The 23880-nt window shown below is 43.9% G+C and overlaps 2 protein-coding genes across 2 annotated transcripts; both read right to left on the bottom strand.

Annotated features, from left to right (window-relative positions):
• Positions 1-1787: 1787 nt before the first annotated feature.
• Positions 1788-3177, bottom strand: LOC131284352 (putative odorant receptor 83c). Its single transcript, XM_058313207.1, has 3 exons — positions 2305-3177; positions 2061-2150; positions 1788-2000 (listed from the first exon to the last, which is right to left on the bottom strand). Exons 1-3 carry the CDS (start codon positions 3175-3177, stop codon positions 1788-1790), a joined length of 1176 nt encoding a protein of 391 aa, XP_058169190.1.
• A 1814-nt stretch (positions 3178-4991) lies between these two features.
• Positions 4992-6194, bottom strand: LOC131284351 (uncharacterized). Its single transcript, XM_058313206.1, has 3 exons — positions 5550-6194; positions 5265-5354; positions 4992-5204 (listed from the first exon to the last, which is right to left on the bottom strand). The coding sequence occupies exons 1-3, from the start codon at positions 6192-6194 to the stop codon at positions 4992-4994; spliced, it is 948 nt and encodes a 315-aa protein (XP_058169189.1).
• Positions 6195-23880: the final 17686 nt, after the last annotated feature.

The following is a 23880-nucleotide window of genomic DNA, read 5'->3' as shown; positions in this document are numbered from 1 at the left end:
GGTGTAAAATTTCATCGAGATTACGAGAAAATACCCACACAAGGACCACACACACGTGCGCTCGGGTGTATCTTCGCGTGCGAACATCCGTTCACCTCGTCCCAATCTAATCAATTTGAAACATCGAGCACATCGTTTGAAGCCTCCAGCACAGAGGAAGGAGAAAGGAAAAAAAAAGAAAAGCGGAATGCCCTAATCCGCCAAGAAATCCGGCGGAACGCCAGCTCTCCATCAGCAGTCCATCATGAGTGTGCCAGCAGTTTCGGCTGCCACTTGGCACCTCTTCCGGAATTGCTCCGCGCCGAGAAAGGGCGACCCCAAGTGGCGCAGGCAAGTCGGCAGTCAGCAGTCTAGAAGCAGGAATTAAATTATTCATCCCTTGGCACACTTTCCGATAATTCAGTTTCCGCCTCTGTTGCTCTCCCGGTGCTGTTAGTGGCCCGGCGGTGTACCTCGTTAGTTCCCTTCCCGCCCCCTCACTTCTGCCCCTTGCCACGAGCGGAGAGATTTACCTACTCTTGTGTAAGCCACTCGCGTTGAAACGAACACGACTGCGGGGATCCGAGGATCGAAAGCAAACGGAAGCAACGCCGGGGAGTGGGAGGCGGCGGAAACCATCCACAGCAATTCCACTGATAGATGTGGTCCTTAGAAACGGTCCGGATGGAGTGTTTTTTTCTTTCGGTGTGAAGAAGACTCAAACTGTAACGGGAAGGAATACGCGGCGAGAAAGAAGCCAAACAAACTAGTTGAAGCAGGAGTTTGTGCTTTGCTCGATGCCGGAGCTGGTCAACGGTTCATCATCCATTTAAGGGACTTGGTGATGTGCCCTTTTTTTACCCGTCTCCACTATCTGCTATCTGGTCATTTCGGAGGTGGCGCGGTTCGCGGCCGGCAGTGAAGCAAAAAAGAAAACCCGAAACGACACGGTGCCATTTCTTAGCACTCACTCTTATCTTAACACTCACTTCCGCTCGGGCGTCCACATTTGCTTTCTTCGTCACTTTCTCCGGCGGACGGCGGTGGGGACGGGGGGAGGGGACGACACTCTTGTTTGGCTTAGTAAATGGATTAGCTTATTCCGTTTCCATATTTAATGCCCAGTCCATTAACAATATAAATGTGATTATTTTCCTGTAATTTGATTTTCGCCAAACGCCCTCCGTCCCTCCGTCAGAGCGCTCGTTCGTGGTGTTCCGCGCTCGAACGCCATCACTCACCGGACCGCTGCCCCGGCTGCCTGATAGCATTACGCCTGGGTCTACTACCGGAAACGAGGCCCCGTCGTGTGGAGCCTTTTTCCCGGGATGGCGTTGCCTTTTCCGAGCCCGTCTCATACCAGGCCGGAAGCGACGGATATCGGCGACAACGGCCAAAGTGCAGCTTAAGAGCTTTGCTGCTAGAGCTATTTCTTCGGTGTGAGTGCGCGGTGTAGGATGTGATTTTCGGCAAACTTTCTCACCCCGAGCCCCGGGCGTTGGATGGTGCGATGTTTAGCAGGCTGATGGCCGAGTTGGGCTGGATTTATTTCATTGTTTACGAACTATTCCTCTTCCGACGCGGTGATTAAACGATCGGGCGAAACACGAGCCGACACGATGGTACTACTTTCGTTCCGCCGCGATAGCTCCATTATGTCGCCGATTAATTTAATCCCCCGTGACTTCCAAATGGAGTTAAATGCAGTGCAGAAGCCACACACACACACACACGCACGCCGCCAGTGAAGGAGGGCCAAGCATCTTGATTCACGGGACCTCCGGGCGTGAATTGTGCACCGTGCTGTCCTACTCCTCGATGAAGCTGTACATCATCATGAAAGCCGAGTAGATCTTCTGCATGATGGCGGTGAACGTTTCCATGTTGAGCGGACCGAAGCCCCGGATGTCCATGTCGGCCGGAAGCTGGCTGCGGTACAGCATGAAGAGGAACCGCTTCTGCTCCCCGTTCGGCAGCAGATACCAGGGCAGGTTCAGAATAACTTGGTTCAAACGATCGTTCTAGCGAGATAAGGCTTCCGTGAGACACCGTGCGTTATTAGATCGAGTGCTATAGCTTACCATAACTTGGATCACGTTGCCAAGGATGCAAAATATCAAAAGTTGAAACAATGAAACTGCCAAAAAGCTGTATGTTGCGTACCAGTCGGTCTAGGTAGAATAGATAAAATTAAAATAATATGACTTACTAGAACGCTATAAAACATTTGAAAAATTATACATAGTAGCACATCGGAAAAGAATTCATAATATGTTTAAACTTAAAATAAGATGATGTATTATAAAACAGACTAATTTCACTCACCGTAAGAGCAAGGAACAAATTAAACATGATCGAAAAGCTACTGGTTGCCACCTGGACCATACACGTCTGATAGTAGCAAACTTTCAACGAGTCCATGTAGTTGATGATATCCTGATGGAACCGATAGAGAAAAACCATGTTTTGCCTGCAGAATTTCCTATACGCCACCGAATGCCAACGTTCTCGCCACTCGCTGGCCAACAGTTCTGCTTCAAGCTTTTCACACTCCACCCGAAACAGCTCGACGTACGTCACGATGTGCAGCACAAACATCATAAATGCGGTGTCGGAAGCAAGTGCCCCAAACAACCCGTAGACGGCAATCAGCATATGCAGCATGTTGGTGACACTGTAGCCGTACAAGGAGTAGATGTTGATGCCAGGAACATGCAGCGGAAAGATCGTGACCTTTGTGTCCTCCCAGAAGTACATGTAGGCCGGGTAGAGGGAAAACATCACCACCGAGAAGCTATAGAGCACGGTGGTCACCTTGACCAGGTCCAAGATAACTGTGATCACGCGCAGGATCACCTGCTTCTGCTCGGCCGTTCCACCGATGTGGCCATCGTAGATGGTCTGCTCCAGCTTGTAGTAGGTAGAGTAAAAATTCTTGTGATTGCTCAGCGTGTAGTAGATCTTTAGCGTACTTTGGAAAAAGAACCCAAGGAATGCGAGTGTCTTAAGTGGTTCACGAGTACCCTCGGCGGTGATGGCTGATTGTAACATCCACCACAGATACAGTCCACAAAGGAATATGCTAAAGTATGATCGATAGTTCATCTTCCATTCAGCATTGAACACATCGAATCCTAGCACGCGACATAGCCGACGGATGTATGCCATGTATTGCCCGAATTTATTCGATGCTTCCATTGCAACTGAACACCACAACTAGAGATTTACTTCTGAAGATTAGTTCTCTATTCTCTGATGCGTCGTCCAGTGTCGCGCCTTCGCAAAGCATATGTTTTTGCGCGATCTGTGTATTCCTCACCATGTGCCAAAGCCATAAATAATAAACATCGATGGTTTTTCCATATCGATCGATGTGTTTCAATCGAAAACAAAAAACAGATCGAATGTTCTCGATGGTTCAGAAGTACACTTCGCTCTATATGTCCAACTTTTCATGAGATGTTTGTTTCATACGAAACAAATGTATTTGAGAATGAACCTAAAACCTTCGATACCCACTGCGTAAGTACATGTATCATAAATCGGAATATAAAAGAGAAAGTTAAGTTTTGAAGGAACTTTTTGCCACTGATAATGTGTTTTTCCTTCAAACTAGATGCATAAAAGGGGCCAAGCGAACTAATCTTGCTTTTCTAATGGGTGTTCTTCGCCGTGAAGTCCAGTAAAATTTTGATCAAACGTTCTGGGAAAAAAAGGGTGAACAAGTCATCCATCTTCAAGTAGAGTACTTGAATGATCGTGATCTATATGTAAGAGGAAGAACAATGTGATTGATTTGAAAACTTCTTTGATACCGAGGAAGTTCAAATATTTATCGACCAGTTTGAATGAATCCATAGCTCGGCAAACTTCTACGCTTGATTGATTATTGTTTGTTATGGTTGCAACATCGCACCTTGATAGTGTTAGCAGAGTTAATTCTGTAAATAATGAATGATTATTTGAACTGGTTACATGATTGACTTAACGGTACTGAATGAGTGAAGAAGCAAACAATTGTAAACGTTCGTAAAATAGCACATGTTAATTTCTCATTCTTCAATTATGTATTGCACACTTGTACTAGAGCGGTTTGTTGCAAAAAACATTGTCGTAAACACCATGATAACTCAATTTGAGCTATGTGGTACTGTGGTAAACTTTTTTTTTCTCTTTATGTGCTTAAATTATCAGGCCTCTGTTTAAATTTAAATTTGAACTAAATCGAACCACTTTTATACTACTACTACCATACCGCGAAACCCCTTCTTATACTAACAAATAGTTCATAGTTGATCATAAACAAATCAATGAAACATTTTTTATATGTTCGAATCGAATCTAGTTCGACTGATTTGAGTCAATTTTAATCAAATTTATGAATAGTCTCTAACCAAACAAATAAGGTGTAGTAATGAAGCAGTAATGAAGTAGTTAAAGCAGTAATGAAGTTTCATAACTGACTGCTTACGTATATCTCTACAACTTTGACGGGATAACTAATGCCGGGGTGGGCTCCCTATGTTTTTTATATGGGTTGTTTAATTAAGCATACCTTAACAAACTGCACTTTTTCCCCTTTCACATAGCTCATTTTTCTTTTATTGAATAAAAAACTTGGAACGGACGCTATTTGGTTGAAGGTATACTGGCCAACGTTTTAATTGCACCGATAGAAGCAAAAAATAACACTACATGTTTAAAATTCCCACGATATGCTTCTATTAACTACTATAAATATTGAAAGAAGAAATGATTTCTAGGTTGATGTTTTTATCTAGCTTTTTTGTGTAGCTCTGGTGCAACGATGGGATATCCAAAGTAATAAATTGCAACATTTGCTCTAAATTGCTGAAATGCTAAATACTTGAATTTGTTTACCGTGATTTTTGCGCACAAATCATTTGTCACTTTAGCATATTTCTGCATTGATTTACATGCTTGAATACAACTAAGTGAACTAAAATTTCTTTCTACTTTGATAAATATCTGCATAGTAGTGTTAGGCTGTACTATTCCTCGATGAAGCTGTACATCATCATGAAAGTCGAATAGATCTTCTGCATGATGGCGGTAAACGTTTCCATGTTGAGCGGACCGAAGCCTCGGACGTCCATGTCGGCCGGAATCTGGCTGCGGCATAGCATGAAGAGGAAACGCTTCTGCTCCCCGTTTGGAAACAGATACCAGGGCAGATTCAGCATGACTTTAATCAAACGATCGTTCTGAGAAGATAAGAATATTGTAAAAAATAATTCAATTCTGAAACAATCGCATAGGCTTACCATAACTTGGATCACGTTGCCAAGGACAGAACACATCAATAGTTGAAAAAACGTGACAGCCAAAAAGCCGTATGTTGCGTACCAGTCGGTCTGTGTGGGAAACAAGGAATGTTTATATAATACTTTAATAAGTAGTAAACTTCATTTCATTGCTTTATAAATTTCGGGAAAACTTGTTAATTGAAGTTATTTTTTTCATCTTGAATGAGCCTGTAATGATTACCAAAGTCCTGAAAATTAATTTGAGCATTTCTCAACCTGATGGTAAATATATGAACAACTCACCGTTAAGGCAAGAAACAAGTTCAGCACCATCGAAAAGCTACAGGTCGCAAGCGCAACCACACAAACATCGTGATAACACATCTTCAATTCGTCCATGTAGGTGATGATATCCTGATGGAACCGATAGATTACCAGCATGCTTCGTCTACAGAAAGCCTTATATTGGTTCGAATGCCAACGTTCTCGCCACTCGCTGGTCAATAGTTCTGCTGCAAACTTTTCACACTCCACCCGGAACAGCTCAACATACGTCACGATGTGCAGCACAAACATCATGAATGCACTGTCGGAAGCGAGCATCCCAACTATACCGTAGAGGGCCAGGAGTAATTGCAGCATGTTAGTGACACTGTAGCCGTACAAGGAGTAGATGTTGATGCCAGGAATTAATAGCGGAAAGATCGTGACCTTTGTGTCCTCCCAGAAGTACATGTAGGCGGGATAGAGGGAAAAGATCATGATACAGGAGAAATAGAGCACGGTGGTCATCTTCATTAGGAGTAGGATCAGTGTGATCACGCGCAGGATCACTGTCTTCTGCTCGTCCGTTCCGTTAATGTAGCCATCGTAGATGGTTCGCTTGAGCTTGTAGTAGTTTTCGCGCAATGTCTTATGTAGGCGCAGTATGACGAAGAGCTTAACCATATTTTGTATGAACAAACCAGCAAACCCGATCGATTTTAAAAGTTCTTTGGTACCGTCGGCATTAACGATAGAATGTTTCAACCACACAATGTATTCAATGCACCAGAAGAAGGTAACGAACAACCGATAGTTCCAACTGATCTTCCACGTTTTACTAAATATATTCAACCCCAACACGTCTCCGAGTCTGGACAAGTAGTTCATATATCGATCGAACAACTTTGATGCTTCCATAACTCTACACGCGGCTGTGTTTAGTTTACTTATGATAGTGATCACTACAATGTATGAGAGAAGGCTATGAAGAGAGCTACCAGTGTTTGTGGGTTGAGTAATGAGTATTTTCTTGGCCACATGTAAAATCAGTGAATAATGAATGTGTGTCTAAACGGGTTACATGTTAGCAGCTTCAAAAGAGATTTGAATTGTAAATAAATCAAAAAAGCTATTACTGTAATGAAAATATCATATGTTAACTTCTCACTGTGCAATTGTAAATTTTTTTATCGCATCGTTTACAAGCATGGTCGGGAACTCCGTAATAGCACAATTTCATTCTATTTTTTGTCGAACGACTTTCTCGTATGGGTCTGTGTCCTTCAAAATTTAAATTGGCAACCGATAGTCGCTTTGTCACTGTTACTTAGAACATGTTCCCAGGTTTAGGACACGAACAACTTGTTTTACCTTAACAAGACTGGTCCGGTTCTTAAGTGTGAAAGTAAAAATCACGGGAAATTTAAAGTACAATCTCTCAGTGTTCCCAGTTTAAAATAACCTAATCTACAGGAATTCCCAGAATACTGTTTCAACATGGTTCGCGGTGGACAAAAGGTGTTCTGCCCAAACAATTTACATTGTCCCTGTGAATGGGTTTGAATATTGACATTCCAAGAATATAAATAATCGTGCATAATGTGCATAAATACTTGCATGCGCTTTTGATGTACGAGTATGTCAAATATGCATAAGGATTTCGCATTTTTTGTGTATGGATTACTGGGCATATTTGAAGTGTGATTGACGCAAAAGGTGTCAAATCGCAATGATTTACCACATTTCATTTACAAACAGAGCCACCGTTAATATATGTTGCCAATTCACCGACGGGGCTATGATGCTGCACATCTAAATTACTCGAAGCTGAAATTAAAATTCTAGAACAAAACACAGTCGAAAAATACCATCAAGAAACTATGAAAGGAGTCGGACCAACACAAAACATCGATTACCCAATCAGCAAAACAAAATAGTTTATTGTGTGAAGTGTTTAGCATATGTGAGTTATGTACGCATAGGGTGGGTAATAAACACCATTTGTGTCGGTATTCAACATCTTAACCTCAATATCAAATGGACCTAACAAACCAGACAAGAAAAATATTCAAACGCACCTCATTAGAGAAATAAAAACAATTTCGTTTATATAGCGCCATAATGAATTGGTCATTGCGACACTGAGCAACACGGATGTAAAATTTGTCCCCCATTAATGCGTTGAATCCTTATCGGATGGAACAGCGCGACAAACATCTCAAGCGTGCCGTCCCTAATTAAGACTGGAAGGTTTGTCCAGTGACTTGCTTGCAACGAGTATGGTGTAGAATAATTCATTTCCTTCCACTTGCAAAGGTCTCCCTACGCAAGTGGTCCGTGCCACGGTACATGGTATAGTGATTTATCTCCCAGCGGACAGGGTGTTATCATCTTCCCCGTGATCACCGGTGTCACTTGCCGGGATTTTCGCTCCATGCCAAGGACACGCGAACGGAAAACACACATTTGCGTAGCCGCTGGGGTACGCACAAGCTCATCCACACAGCGTCGGCAGTGGTTCCGAGCGGCCGGGGAAAACCGGTGTGCGTGCAAGGATGTGTTATCATAAATCTTAACCGAAGCGCATCATTATCGCACACTTGGCCACACCAATGGCCCCGCTCCGACGCGTGCTTCGTATCACTTGTTTGCTTTTTATTAGCCTCGCCGAAGAAGCTAATGACCTGCTGATCAAACAACGCCGCCGGTCCCTAGCGCCAACCATCCCTGGCGGCGCGTTTGCGGAAGTGTGTAGTCTCAAGACGATGCGCTGTAGTGGGGCTAGATAGGACAATTATTTCTTGATTAGCTCCTCTATTCGACAGCACTTTCATTAACTTGGGGCCCATTATTTCCTGCTGCAGGAAGGTCGATGGGGTGGGTGGGTTAGCACTGGGTGGCGTTCTTCGGTGTGGAAGTGGGCCACCTACACCTGCTCCCGCCTCGACCTGCTGCTTATCTTTAATGCGTTGTTTTACCAGATTTCCCATCTCCCGGCTCACAATGGTTTCACATGGGTGACCCCGGGAAAACCCACCCTGTCAGCGAGGGGAACACTGACGGTGCAATCATGAAAGACACCACACAGTTTCCGGTCGATTTTGTGATGAAAGTTACTTTAACGATCCATTCTAAGAGGAGGTGGATAAACGTGTGAAGTACATGCCTTCTTTTTAAATATCTTATCTTATCTTTCACTCGTTCACAGCATTGAATAGCTTGCAACCAATATTGTGCTCCGAGATAATCACAGGATTCAATTTGTGCATCATAATCGGTTCATTCACTACAGTTCCGGACCAGTGACCCTTTAAATTGAATTGTGTTTTCATCCAATGTATGTTCAAATATATTCCAGATAATTTGAACGAGTTAATTTTGAATATTTCAATTGATAACACCAATTGTATTACACATTGGCGTAAGTGCTATCTGTTGGTGCTATATGTTGGAAAGAAACGTTGATTCTGAAAATCTTGATTCTGAAAAGACAATCTGTTGATTAAAAACTCCATCTTTCTTACTACGAGTTTTTCCCATTATGAGTTTTTGATATCAAATAATATCTAAAACTACAATAAAAAAAGCAATGTCATATGGTAACAGCTTTTCATATTATCTCAGTGGAGGTCAATATTCTGCGTGCGCGAGGAAAAGTTACGTTCGGTTGATGTTTTCCTTTAATTTAGCTCCTCCCGCGAGAGGTGAATTACATTGCGGTCAAAGAAAATATTCTCGAGTGCGCGTGGGAAAAACTGACGTCCTACGCTGTTTATTTTCTTTTGGTCTTTTAGGATTTCTTTTCGTTACCGTTACCACCAGTTACACGGTACCGTAGCGATAATGAGCAAAGACGAAACGCTGTGGAAAACACGTAAAGTATACAAGACAAAAATTATGCAGCTATGCGTTCGAGAACCATGCACACACACACACACATGTATATATGCGCACACGGTAAATCCACCACCGACGACGAGTGACTAAAAAATCGTCGATGAAATGAGTCATGCTGTAAACGGGCGCTTGAAGCTAGAAAGCTTTTTGCTCCGGTCGTGGGTGCGAGATCACGAAGAGTGCGCCGCTGAAGATAATAAAAATATGGTTTAACTTTAAAAATCATCCCACTGAAAAGCAGCAAGCGGTACGGGACACACATACACAGTCAAGTATTCTACTCGTTATCCTAGCGCGCAGGGCTCGGTGGCAGGATAAAAAGCTAATAAAACGTGCCCCGAATGCACCCTTCCGTTTGTGGGCTGCAGTGATGATGGACGATGATGCTGCTGGCCATGATGATGGTAGCAGACTTTGAAGCACACTCGGAGCATTGCACACTTGGGGTTTCTGTTATGATTTCGGTGAATATGTCGAAGGTTAGGTCGGGTGATATTTTTCAAATTTGTGAGATAACTCATTATTGTAATTTCCAGTGGAGATTTTGCATTTAAATAATTTTTATAAATCATTTAAATTTAATTCAAGTATTTAAAACATAGATACAATATCTTACGAATTGTACCACTATGCACCATTAAGCTGAGCCGACAAAGTGATGCTTATACATCAACCACCGGCATATGTAGAGAATGGGGGCTAGTTGTGTAGAGGCCAATCTCAGAAGAAAAGAGTACGATAAAAAAGCCACACAAAAACCTCAACAGTGAAACGAAAGGAAACAGAATCGAAAGATGATGATGGTCCTTTACCCGTTGCAAATGCTACTGCCAATGTTATTCTACTCTCTACTGCAAGCTATGAAGTGTGTGTATGTGCATTTTTTTGCCATTTTCACCATCAAATTCTACCAAAAATTGGCAACTACCACATCAACAACAACAACAACAACAACAACACTCTCCAGAGGCCACACGAGGTGTCTTGCATAACGTTACGGTTACGTTGAAAAATGCTGCCACTTCGGAAGGCCTCCGTCACTCCCACCGGTACGAAGGATGTGCCTTACTGCGACCGCTTTCGGAGCCGTCCGTTTCTTGCTATAATTTGTGCACTGTTTTTCTGCCTCACACGCTCCAGCTCCACTTTCGGTCGGAACTATCAATTTTCGGGTGGAAAAATGCAATCCCCCGGACCGGATGGAAGGGTTTCCGCAACATCCACCGCGGGGCCGGGGGCGGAACCGGGCGGTCCTTTCGGTCTGATTGCACACAGTGTAGGGTAATGTGTCTAACCAGGCTTAAAATCAAAAGCGAAGAAACAAAACTCCGACCCCGGCCGAGTGCCGTAGGCCGCCCTCGCTGGCAGTGACGGTTTTCTGACTGGTGGATATGCCGGTGGAGAGTTTCCCGTTCAGCCCGCACGGTTTTCGCCATCGGCCCGGCTCATTTTCCCGCTGCACGAGCCTGGGCCGGGCGTCCTGGAATCGAACGAGATGCAGTGAAAATTGCATATATGCCCTTCCGGGTCCCGGAAAGGGTTCGCCAGCCGGGGAGCGGGCGGCCCCCTTTTCGGTGGATTCCGTTCCGTTTGCTTTCTCCACCGTTTCCGCAGCGGCTTTCAATCGTTGCGGTCTATCGTGCGGCTTCCGTCGACTTTTCGTATCGGGCTCTAGCCAGCCCCTAGCCCGCTTCGATGCCGAGCGTGGCCAGTTCGCTCTTCAGGTTTGTACCGCTTCCGCCCAAAGATGCAGAAATAATTTCCCATTTTGCCGGCGCTTTTCCCCCCAGATCCGTCTGCGGGACGGAAGGCCCACGTTTACCACCCAAAATTGGAGCCTACGGACTGGCATCAAATTGAATGTAGATCGAAGCCGTCGAAACTGCATAGGAGCGTGCAATAGGACTGCGTTTGGGCTGGGGTTTTTTATTTTATGACCTTTTTGTTTCCCCTTTGTGTACCGAGGGACGTCGTTCGTTCGGTAGGGTTTCTTCTTTGCTTTGCGGCAAAATTGCCACCCAAGTTTTTCGGCGCTCAAAAGCCAACTTTTCCATCACACCTACCGCCTACCCGTAATCCAATCGCGCACTCGGGACGAACAAACAAACTTTCATTCGATACACTCCGCTGGGAGGGCGGTCGTTTCGCTTGACTCCATTCGGCATGCAGTGGGTGGGGAAAAAAGTGTTCCTGTCTTGTTTTCGTATCATTACGTGGAGGTTATGTGATGCCGTGTATGTAGCGTGTGCATGATCAAAGAGGTTTTCCGTGACCGTCAACCCGACTGGATAATGGCAGCTTCTTACGACATGACAATCATGTTCAGGTTCGCTTTGGGATGTGTTTCAATTTACTTTTCAAGTTTTATCAGTTCGGTTCGCTTCATCATGAAAAGGAATGATTGTTGTAAATATTCACCATCTGAAAAGAAATATAAATTCAACCAACTACGCTTTTTTATTGTAGTTTTCTAATTAAACTTCAGTGGAATCAAGAATTCGATTAGAAGCTACAAAATATTTATATTGGAGGACATAGCGAGCAAGTTACTGATATGAATATTTTAAAAACAATACATTTTATCTCATAAAGGCAGAGTTACTTTTTGAATGTGTCAGAAAAAGGAGAGGCTGAAAGGAATAAAAAAATAAAAGTATATTAATTATTTTAGTTGGCATTTCAACTAAGAAAAGAAGTTGATACCAAATTACGTTTTTGTAAAAATTTTACAAGATAGAGTTTTGGTCAGGTTTCAACTTTTAAACTTTTGCTGTTCTTATTTAAATGGAATATTTGATTTTTAATAAAGACTTACTATTATATCTTGATGCATTTAATTTCCAAGCCTTTTGTATTTTGGAGTTTTATTCATCGACCAAAGATATAAAATGTTGTTTTGTTGTTTCAAAATAATGTACTCTCTAGCAAAGTTTTTAAATTGTATACATCATTTGAACACTTATGATAATGCCTACGAAAGCAGCACTACAGAAAAATTTAACTTTTTTCGGATGTATGCTAAGAACATGTGCGAAAAGGATATCAAACTTATCTACATAGAAAATAGCGACCATCTCACGGCCAACAAACAAAACTCAAACTGCACAAGAGTCGAACAAGTCACCAGAACACCGCATTTAAACGTCCTCGATAACTACTCCAACCGGCTTACTATCGCTACCTCGGCGATCGTTAGAGACGAATCCGCCCATTACACCGGTCATGCTTAGTTTAGCCCGGAATAACTCTCGAGCATTATCCGAGGGTCATTCCAAGTGGTCCAAAGTCATGAATAAAACTCGGTTCAAGAAACTTGCTTATTGGCCCGACACTGCCGTCTCCTCCACGCTCCATGGTGGTACCAGAGAGCAGATAACTATTTTCCCGGCAGGAACCGGGACCCACCGTGGGTTCTGCTAGTGCTGGCAAAATCCAGGATATTTAAGTCAAGTGCTAAGTGTTGGGTAAACAAAATCATCACGCTAGCGCTTACGACTGCCCGTTTGCCTTTCGCCTCTTATCACCGTTTCGGAAATCATCTTCGGCCCGGGCGGGCCGTTTTTCCCAGGGATGCAAAACGGGCATGGCAAGGTGGGAAAAACTTTTTGCCCATCGTTAGCGCAGAAACCGTTTCCATTCATTCATTCTTTGAGCCACCTTTCCACGGGACAAGCTACACGGTATGCTCGAGTGCAGGCGTGTCGGAGGTAGAATAAGAAAATCCCCCCACGGGGCGGGCGGGTTTTTCTCCGCCGTCGGATGCTGAGGCTCGTTGTTTTGTTGGTGTTATTCGGTCAGGAACAAAGCTCCCACAGGCGGTGTATGCAACTTTAAGATGAGGGCTGACGGTATCGGGATGGGGCATCGTTGGGCTGGCTGCAGAAACACCTGTAAATACGTGAAAGTTTATCCGAAGCTTGTAAACAATAATCATATTTTCTTTGTGCACTTCATCGCTTCGCCTTTCGCTGATCGACGTTGGCAAAGGGGAGCCTAATGGTGCCCGAGGCCAGCAACGAACCCGTTGAATACTCAGCCAACCTGACACAAAACCCCATCATAACCTGAAAAGCGAATACAGCTTCGCAACGCTGTCCCTTGTTCGCTGTTTCGCGATGACAAAGAAGTCGAAAGTTTCGCGATGTTTCGTCTCGCGATCACCACATGCTCGGTGGTTGTTTCGCCAGCATCGGCATCTGAGCGACCTGAAACGGTGGCCAGACGCGCGTTTGGCGACGACGGGCGAATAATTGGATGCAATCTGGGAATAATTTTGTATCCCGGCGAGGGCCATTTGCGTGTCTTCTATCGTTGTGGGAGGAAATTCTTTTGATAATATTACACCGAACCACGTGGTGGGAAAGCGTAGCGCTTTGTGGCATCGAAACGGGTCCAAAAACAATGCACATTGTATGTGTAGGAAACTGGGGACAGAGGGTGAAACGGTGACGTTCAGCAAGTGCCGTGATAATAAATGTTTATGTTTACCTCGGAGATTTTGTTAATGGGCCAAGCCAAAGGAAGGAAGAATAGAAGTAATTTTATAATTCCTTGGACATTTTTAGATAAACTTTCGTTCCTTTAATCCAAACTAGAGTTGTGTAAATCTGAGTCAGATTCATGAATCTGAATGAATCTCTGCCTTATTTGGGATTCACGAATCTTTCGTCGAGAGTTTCATGAATCCCAAAGACACACCAAATGATGAAAAGTCACCAGACAAAAATGGGTTGAGGGACATGAAAGATTCATGAAGATTCATTAAAGTTTCGAAAGATTCATTAAGCTTTGAAGATTCAAATCCGCAAAGATTCATGAATCCATCTGAATGAATCTTAAGTGAAAGATTCATATGAATGAATCTCGCCAAAAGATTCATTAAGCACAACACTCATCCAAACCTAGTATAGTATAGTGAAGGTAAGAAAGCTCGATAACAATAATTATTTCGTCTAAATCTCAATAATGTGCTTTTCAACATTGATGTTATCGATTTCCATTCCTTCCTATCCTTTCCCTAAGCTTCTCCGTCACTATGGAGCCTCTTGTCGATAAAACAAAGACGCTTACTCTAGTGTCTAATTTTGATTCATTTTCAAACGCTCATGCTACATTGTACTCTCCATCAAGGGCTGAATCACCTAAGAGGCGGCTGATTAAATCAGACCCTTTCCCCCCCCAAAGACTCGCACACCGAACCCACTACCCCAGGAACCACAACTCCCTGCAGCGTAATGCTCCGCTGGGAAAAGGATCAATAATTTATGTGCTAATTTTCGCTACTTACTACCGTAAACGATGCCCGCCCGCGTGATTAGTGCTAGTTGTGCGCCGTTATATTCGGTATTCCAATTCCAACACCGCCTCACCGGAGCCAGATATTAATCCCTTAGATTTATGACAGCAGATTGCATTAAAAATGAATTTCACCTTTTCCACCGCCTCCCAACCAGCCGCCCACGGGACGGGCGGCTCCGATGGCGACATCGCGCTCGGTTTCGGGTATGCTCCCTAGGGTCGACTTTAAAGTTAATTAAAAGTTCAGTGGAAAATTTATACTTCCACCGAGGGCCAACCGAAACCGAAAGGCGCACAGATAGCTTATCGATGGGACCGTGCATTCTTTTCGCTCGCTTTTCGGATTGTTGTTCGCGGAGAAAAGATTCCCGTCCGCGCCCGAGGAGGGTGATGGTGGTAGCTAGGAAGCGTTTCTACTTCTTACTTTCATCCGTGGCTCCTCCGTTGGCTCCAACCCAAGGGGGAGGCAAAGAGGTACGTAGGCCCAGCGCGACGCCTCATTTTATCTCTTCCCATGGTCTGATTTATGAGGCCTCTCGTGCATGAAATCTGTTTCCCGTTCGCAAGCAGCAGTTTTCCCCATTAGCGACGGGCAACGCGTCATGGGGTTTTCTTCGATTTAGTAGGAAAAAGAATTGGAAACATACTATGCGTACAGCTAACTTAGCACCATTCCAGAGTAGGGCCAACAAAACGGAATAAGTAATGGCATCGAGTGTCTCACGTGGAAGAGAGGAGATCCATTTTTTCAATTTTCCTCCCCGCCGTACCATTTTTACTGGATGAAGAGCCAGCCCATTTAGACGGCGAAGTGAAGAAAATGAAGAGGTCTCTTGAGAGAAGCTGGAATTGCGAGTAGGAGGCAAAGAACCATCGGCTGGTTCCTTTCGATTACAGGGAACCGGGGATGAAGAACGGCTGAGTTAATAAATATAAAATAAACTCCAGTGTAGGACAAAAGCTAAGATGCGTTGCTGTTTTTTTTTTCTTTTACCTTCTCTCATTTTCCACCTTTCGTGCTGCTCGTTGAATACAGCAAAAATAAAAAAGACAGAATTCCTACAAGATGGCAATGAAATATGCGACTGGTTTCCAATGCTTTCGCATAACGATCGATAATAGAATCCGGAACGAGGGTTGTTTTATGTAGAGACAACCCATTGATTGTGTCTACTAAGGATTCTGTACACAATACATCAATAATAAAGTATCAATTTGAAATACCTCGATCGATGGCGGACGAAAATGTTTTGTCCCCTATTTGACTGTCCCTTCCTTTATACTAAGCAAATAGAATCTACGCAACCCTTGATTTCAGTTTTTTTACTAAAATGGATAAAATCTTAAACGTCACTCACTGCTCACTGAAAATGCAACTATATTATGTAAATACACGAGGAAAATTCCGGTCACACATCGCAACTGCCCGGGATCAAGCTTTGACTTCTGTCACTTTGTTCCGGAGGGAAATGTCAGAATGTAAAGTGCTTTAAAAATGGAAAAAAAAAACCCACTCCCTCGTAACCACGTTTACTGACTTTACCTTCACAAAAGTCCAACCCGGTTGGATAATGTACCGTAAATCCAGTATCCATCGTAAATCGGTTACCAGCGGGAAGCTTGTGACGAAAATGTTTTAATCCAATTTAGAGCGAAAATGCATTAAAAAATTTAATTCAATTCTACACTTCCTTCAGCGCGCATTTCCACGAACCTCCAACGTCCCCACGTACGTACCTTCGCCCACATGCTGCCCCCTAACTGCTTTTGTCTCTTTTCAGCTTTGCAATTTTCCGAAAGCAATCTCTTTCCCTTCCATGATAACGGTTTCCGGTAAGGATGGATGTCACTGTTCGGGAAAGGATGCGAATGTTTTGCGATTTGCTCCGCAGACGAACCAACAAACACACACACACACTCACTGAATTTCCATCGCAACCCCCGTCAGTAAATCTCCCGAGCTTCACCACCCGTGGCCGTGGACTTGTTGATGGTTTCTTGAGCGGATGAGGGACGCAAAACACCATCAGGCATCAGGGTAAAAAAAAGAAAACCGGAGGAATCAACCCGCCGCAGGCTGTGAGATTTATCCCCGACGGTGATGCAAGTTGAGCACCATTTCCGCGAGTTGAGAAAATTTTGAATGACAAATTTAATAAAAAGATTTTAATGTCTTTTCAGCGTTGATTCATTTACGAGGCAGCAACAGCAGCCTCCATGGGTGGCGGATTGTGGGTGAGGCTTTAGGTGCGGAAACATGGAAAGGGGAAAACGAAATGGGATAAGCCTTCGAAGAAGGGGAAAAGCGTGGTGCGTTTGGAAGGTGCGTTTTCAGGAGGTGTCGGAATGGGAAAAGGAATTCCTTCCGAAAAGCATCCGAACCCGCGAACATCGGGAAGAGTGCGCTCACGGGATGAGGAAAATCAGCATACTCCAAATTTGAATCGCTTTGGTTGGGTTTCGTTTTCGCAACACAACACAACAGTAAACCGAACCGATCCAAAACCGAAACGGCTGGCGGAGAAGCGTGTCGGATATGGTACTGATTTTATTGCTCCTTTTTGGAGCAGCATTTTCCAAATGAGTTGCTCAATGGGAAGACGGTGCTGACGAGGAGGCTGGATGAGGCGTTAGACCGTTGAATGGCCTGAGCATGGTACGTGGAGGTTCCGGACCGAACACAGTGCCATGCCAACAACACAAGCCATATAGCTGGCGACATGCCGGAGAAGCGATGCGATGAAGAATCGATCCGGGAAGCGGCAAGTTGTGTCGGGGAGGTATGCAAAAACAGTGAAAAAAAAGCTTTTCCAAGTGGCTTCCCGGCACCGGAACCGGAAGGATGGAAGCAATCAGTTAAATATCAACCCTGATTTTAAGGTTAACGAGCAGGGGGAAAGCGGACGCGACAAAGGGAAACATTCGTTCGAATGGAGGATGGAGAAAATTAGAGAAATGTCACCACCGTGTATTAACCTCCCGGTTTTGTTACTGCTTGCCTTTTTTCTCGTTGCAACATTCAGCCGACGAGACGACCGAGATTGGAATGGCAAAAAAAAAAAAGAACAAACCCAACCCGAACATAAAACCGTGAAATACCGTGACGTGAAAACGCAGCGTTTTTATTTTCTGCCGCTACTTATCAAGCTCTCCGGAGGCGGCACGCTAATTCCCAGTAACGGTTCGTTCTATTTTCACCAACCAACTCGCCAAAGAGAGTTTCCAACCTCAACCTGAAGCTGCTTCCGCCACAATCGCCACCATTCGCCGCCCGTGTGGAAATAAATCCATCCAGGGACTGATTTTGGGTAATGAAATTTGTCAAATGTTTTCATTTGGCGCACTCGCGACACATGCTTTTAAAATCTTTTGGCATGGCATGCTTCGGCACCGACGCAAAGCGATGTACGTGTGAGCCTGCATGTGAGTGTGAAGCTGAGAGAGCGGGGGTAGCAAATGTGAAAGATTAAATTTATCACCCGAAGGCCAAATTCTGAGCCAACAAACCGTGCAACAAATATTAAATTCCACGGGAGGGTAGATTTTTGAACGAAAAAAACAGGGAAAGGGAGTTAAATGAAAACAACATTAAACCTCGATTGTCACTGACAGGCACGTTTGGCTTCTGCCTAGGCCCGAGTGGTGGGGATTGGGAACGGGGAAAAGTTTCTAATCAGACTCACGATTAGCGCAAATTCCATTGGCATCAGGCGCTTTAACGTGACACCGACACCGGAATCGTAGATTAATGAAATTTTGCAATCCGAACGAAAAGTCTGCTGGGATTTCGGGCAGTTTGTTTTTTCAATACAGCACTTTCATCTGAAGTGAACAAATTGTTCTAGCAAGAAGCATTGTGAATCCGATAAAGCCAATTTGCAATGTTTAAATTATAGTATTTCAAATTTCAATAGTACATGACTTTCTAATAGTTTAAACAAATAAATAAAAAAAATTACTTAAAATGAATTGTTCAACAACCACAAGATATGGCATGATTTAAAAGTAGTTGAAGCAAGTTTATTAAATATATTAAAATGATATTTAAAATAAACCTAAATCATGTTTTTGTAATAAATTGTTAGAAGCATCAAACGAAGTAACCAAACTTGCCAACAAAATAATTAATAAAACTATACTTATCATAAAAGCCCTTCCTGGTTCGCACTAAATAATATAACAATCTTTAAGGGAAGTATTAACGAAACGTGTTGCACAAGTGAATCGAACAGTTCCGTTTATGTATCAGTATCACTAAACTGCAAGGAGCGACTCAAAATTAGTTAGTTTGTAGTTGATATCCATCCAGTTACTGCTAATTGTTTTCGTAGTAAGCAAGCCTTCCGGGAACGAGTCGCCGCCATAAGTACTAATGAATGATATCGATTTCCACCAGGCGCAGTCGGTTTGGTTCGATCGATCATCGTTCAGGTTCGGACGACATATGCATCGTATAAGCTTCGAACAAATCGGACAATTGTGGTACACGGAGCTGCATGCCTTGCACCGATACCCTCGGGTGAAGGACACACCGAGTGTGTAGTTGCTGTATCTTCGTTCCGAACAAATTACGTTCCTCGCCTCCGTTCGCTACGCAAACCGGAACCATTGCAGCAGAACTAGGAGCGAGCCAATGGACGAAGATTAATTAACTGATAACGTGTAAGCCGGTTCTCATTCATAACCGTTGGGCCGACGGGCTGCGGGTGGAGTGGCATCGCTGCAGTGTCTCAGGTAACCAGCAAGTAGCGCTCTATCACACCGATTTAGCACAAAATGCCCATGGTACGGAGGTGTGCTCGCTAGACAAAGGCGTTCAATGAGCACCGAATGTGTGTTTACGTGTGTATTGATCAAGGCAAGTACGCCGAAGATGTCGGCTGATGTTCTGATGCTACATCAAACGCTGCTCCAACGGACATCAGTGTCTTATTCAGACGACCAACATGTTGATTCGTGCACTAGGTGCATTGGATGCTTCTACTAACCGAGGATATCGTCCCACGTTGTGGCATTTATCGTTACAAATAGTTAAGATGCAAATGGGCCACAATCCAGACACATGTTGTATGTAGACGTCCTTCAGTCAATGCGAACATCTTAAGATATGTTCGCACATGAAATTTCTCAGCTTTTAATTGCTTTTGTTACCGGGAAGAGAAAAAAGTTTGACTTAAAGTGTTGTAAAGGTCTCTCGAAAAAATACTTTTACGATACATAAAATCCTCGTAAATGTGAAACATTTGCTTGTTTTTAGTGAATCATATTCTACCACAATGAAAAGTAGTTGTTGATTACTGTAGTTTATCTTCGTAAAAGAGACTTACTCATTGCGACACATTTCTCGACTGGAATGTGCTTAATGAGCTTATGTAAGCAAATGTAAAACTTGAGGCTTTCTCTGTCTCCTTACCAGGGGTTGCTTCGAAAACACTCTTGTTTTAGAATAAGTTTGCTGTAATTTGATATCAGGTAATTATATTTTATGCCATAGGTGGGAGCACGTATTCCAAAAACGATCCTTGGTCGCTTTGATTCCACGGACTTCTTTCTACATACATTTGCCAGCCCACGGCAAGGACTTTCGTGCAAATCCGCTTGCTTCAGGGCGGTGCAGCACAGTTTTTCTTCCACCCCAAGGTAAGGTGCTTTTCGATGTGATGTGTCTGGTTTACCACACTGCATCCGATATGCTCGTCTCGTGGCACCGGCCATTTTGAAGAGGATCGTACGGCACTTCACGGGAAACCGAGGTGCAAGTGTTGCTTAATCCACTTATGTGTCTAAATGGGTACCATCATTTTGTGAAATTTATATAGAAATGCTACAGCTAAGTTTCTGTCCCCTCGTCTGTCGCTCCTCTACGAGCCTGTCTTTGTGGCGTTTGGACTCGATGTGTACGTTCCTTCGTATGTTTTCAATTGTGTTTTTATAACTGTCTTACAATAGCAAGGAGTTCCGGGGGGAACGAGAATCAAACCAGCACCAGAACGTGGGAAAAAGTTTTACCATTTCCTTCCCACTGCAGCTAAAAGTTTTACAGTTCCCACCCGTTGGAAGAGAAAGTGCATTTGCTCCACCCACCAACAACGTTGGTGTTAGTTGGAACGAAATGAAAGAGATACGTACGGATTTTCTTGTGGTTTTCCAAATGAGACAACATTTGCTGAGCGAACCGGGCAGCCTACGCTTTTCCACGTGCCGGGGAAAATTGTCCGAAGAAGTCTAAGCATGTCGTGAGTTATTCGACTCAGTTGGAACGAAGTTTATAAACATTATTGTTGATTTCTGTCCCCAGAACTCCGTGATGATGGGGAAGGAGAGAGAGGAAAAACGTCTTCTCAACACGCAACATCTGGAAAGTGCAAAGAAGAGCGTAGTACCTTTGATGCTTTTCATCTTCCTTCTCATGCAACCCAGGAAAGATGGAGCAAAACAGCATCCCGCCCATGCAAGTGCGGGTCATGAGTTGAAACGTTGGTGCTTTGATTTAATGTGAAATTTGATATAAGCCAGAGAGATTTATTCGGATCATTTGCCCGGACAGGAAGTGATAAAGCGAAACGAGATGCAGGCACCAGGATAATCGTGGGGGAGCGGGTCGTTGGTTATCGCAAAAGACGAGCCAGGGAAAAAGTTTTTGCCCGCAAAAGCAATGAGAGCAATGATCAAATTTCGTAACAATCCTGTGCTCACCGTAGCATCAGATGATGGGATTGTGTGGCACACAAGTACCAGCATTTGGTTTACCTCGAGCCGGAGGTAAGCTGAAGCGATCCAACGCTAAAGTGGGACGTATAATTAAACCTCCAGAATCGGGGTTTAAATCAAGTCTTTCCACTTGCAAGACGGAGAGGGTTTTTTTTTTGTCTGCCACTCGCATGTGAGGTATAGCTTAATGACTACTATGAATGGCACGTAACGATAGCTCGCCACTCGGATGTTATAATGTGCAGCCCAACTTGTTGCCGTAAATCGTGCCGGTACCGTCAAAAACTCCGTATGCCCGGAAAATGTAAAATGCGGTTGTGGTATCGTTGGTTTATTTACACCTATTAACATCCGGCGTAGCGCTGATAATATGTTCCCAGTTTCCACCTCAGGGTAGTGTTCGTCCCCAACAGATAAAGCAACGCCGGGAACGAGTTGGGGGGAGTTAATAAACAACCGCATTGTCTGAGCTAGTTATAAATGGGCTCAAGGGAGTTTTTGATCGTGAAACTAATTAAGTGTCACTTGAGAACCCTCGTCACCAACAATGCGAAAGATAGCGCATCATTATAATACCACGAGATGGGGAAAAAATGAAGCAACTATTATGCAGTGATAACATATGCCTTTCACTGTTTTGTGCTGAAAGCCTTTTGTGTTTCTCTTACACTGATGTTGTATGTCATTCCGTATGTATTTTATGTTCTTTTGGATATGTATTTATTAAAACTTTTTCAGAATCTTGCTTTTTTTATATATATTATATATAAACTCATATTAAACCAGCTGAATCATTTGCTCAGCAACTGTTTAAACAAACCATAAAAAGAATCCCGAAACGATTCACGTACAGCCTATTGTTTGCTAGCCATATTAAATGTAATAAATCATCTCGCTTAACCCTGTTGGTTTTACAGAGAACCTAACCTTCGGCGCCACGGTAACGAGTAATAAGTGGTACCGGCATCAGGCACCGGTCCACGCTCCAGGTAGCCCTGAGCAACCATTTTCAGGCTCCCAAACCATGCCGCCAGTTTCCGCCATCCATACGCTGCCTCACCAACTACTGGGCGCCTCCACCACCAAGTGTGTGGGAGAGCACTGGTTTCCAACCATCACTTACATTTTTTTTCTGTTTGCCGAGCAGGACTTTTGCTTCTGTGACTCATGGAGCATGGGGTATTCTGTTGGCTTAAGATGGGTAAACCGTTTGTTTACCGATGAAGTATTTCACGTACGTTTGCCCGAGGCGGTAGATTTTCACGCGAACGGAGTGGTTCTGGTCGAAGTGGTCGTAGAAATCTGGAAAATCTGTGCGAACACGCATCACGCAGACTAATGAAAACTTTAAATACCGCGTGTTACCAGAACTGATTTTTTTCACGTATTCAATGACTCGTTGACTAAACAGCAGTAGTAGAAATTGGTGTAAGCGATCCGGTTGTTGTAGATTATAGCATTTCCTGGGACGAAGATGTAGTTGCATCGTTTAACATATGTTTCCCATTGAAAAGTGTCTGTCTGATTACTGTTGAGCGCGTCGTGAGCGGAAAGTGGAGGCAACAAAAAATCATACCCAATTGTTCCACGTACGTACCGACGCCGGAAACCGAGCGGGCCACTTGCCGTTCCGATCCAATGCCCTCGAGCGAAAGTCTCGGCAGAAGCGTTGCCGTGGTAAAAGCCCACGAACCGGGGAACGGATTTGAAGAAGGTGCCTTGGAGCCACACTCCCCCGGGTGACAGTTGAACATTTCGTCGTGGACGTGGCAGACGACCGTCCGGGCCAATCCATCGTGTCGGGCTCGGTCTGCTGCCCGAGTGCCCATTACGTGACACTGTTATCAACAACCTACATCACGTTCGAGCACTAACGCTGCACCGGCGCTACGTCGTACGTTGCCATACTTTCTTCATTAGGACGTTGGAGGAGCCGGCGGCCCGATGGCTGCATCGGGCGGACGGGGACCTCCATTAGGGCTGATGCCGGGCTGCCGGTGGAGGTTATTGAAAGAGAAAGGCGTTTTGTACGCGATAAACAACAGATTGAAGGCGGCATCCCCATTACACACGGATGTGTGCGTCTGAGAGTGTGCGATTATGGCACATTCTGGCAAGCAAGGTACGGGCGATCAGTTTAATGTCTTACTTTTCGACCCGTCAACTTCCTCTGTGGCTCTGGTTGGCAGCTGTCGACTTTTTCAGATTTAAACAGACAAGTGATCACAGTTGTGTGAATGAATTGCTTAAAAATTACAGCAAATTGATTAGCCAGCTGAAAACCAATGTATTCAATTCTGATGTTATTTTTTTATGTTACAGTTAATCAAAGAACTCGCCTTTACATTATGGAACAAACATTTTTCTGTCATTCAAAATTATTTTCCACTTTTATGTCATTGTGTGCAGTTGTTTTGAAACAGATCAAATAGCATGAATAATTACCTTCATGTGATTACTTCAT

The sequence above is a fragment of the Anopheles ziemanni genome, chromosome 3 (assembly GCF_943734765.1).
Source record: "Anopheles ziemanni chromosome 3, idAnoZiCoDA_A2_x.2, whole genome shotgun sequence".
Lineage (NCBI taxonomy): Eukaryota > Metazoa > Arthropoda > Insecta > Diptera > Culicidae > Anopheles > Anopheles ziemanni.
Note: the sequence above shows the minus strand (reverse complement) of the source record. Positions and strands in the feature narration are given on the sequence as shown.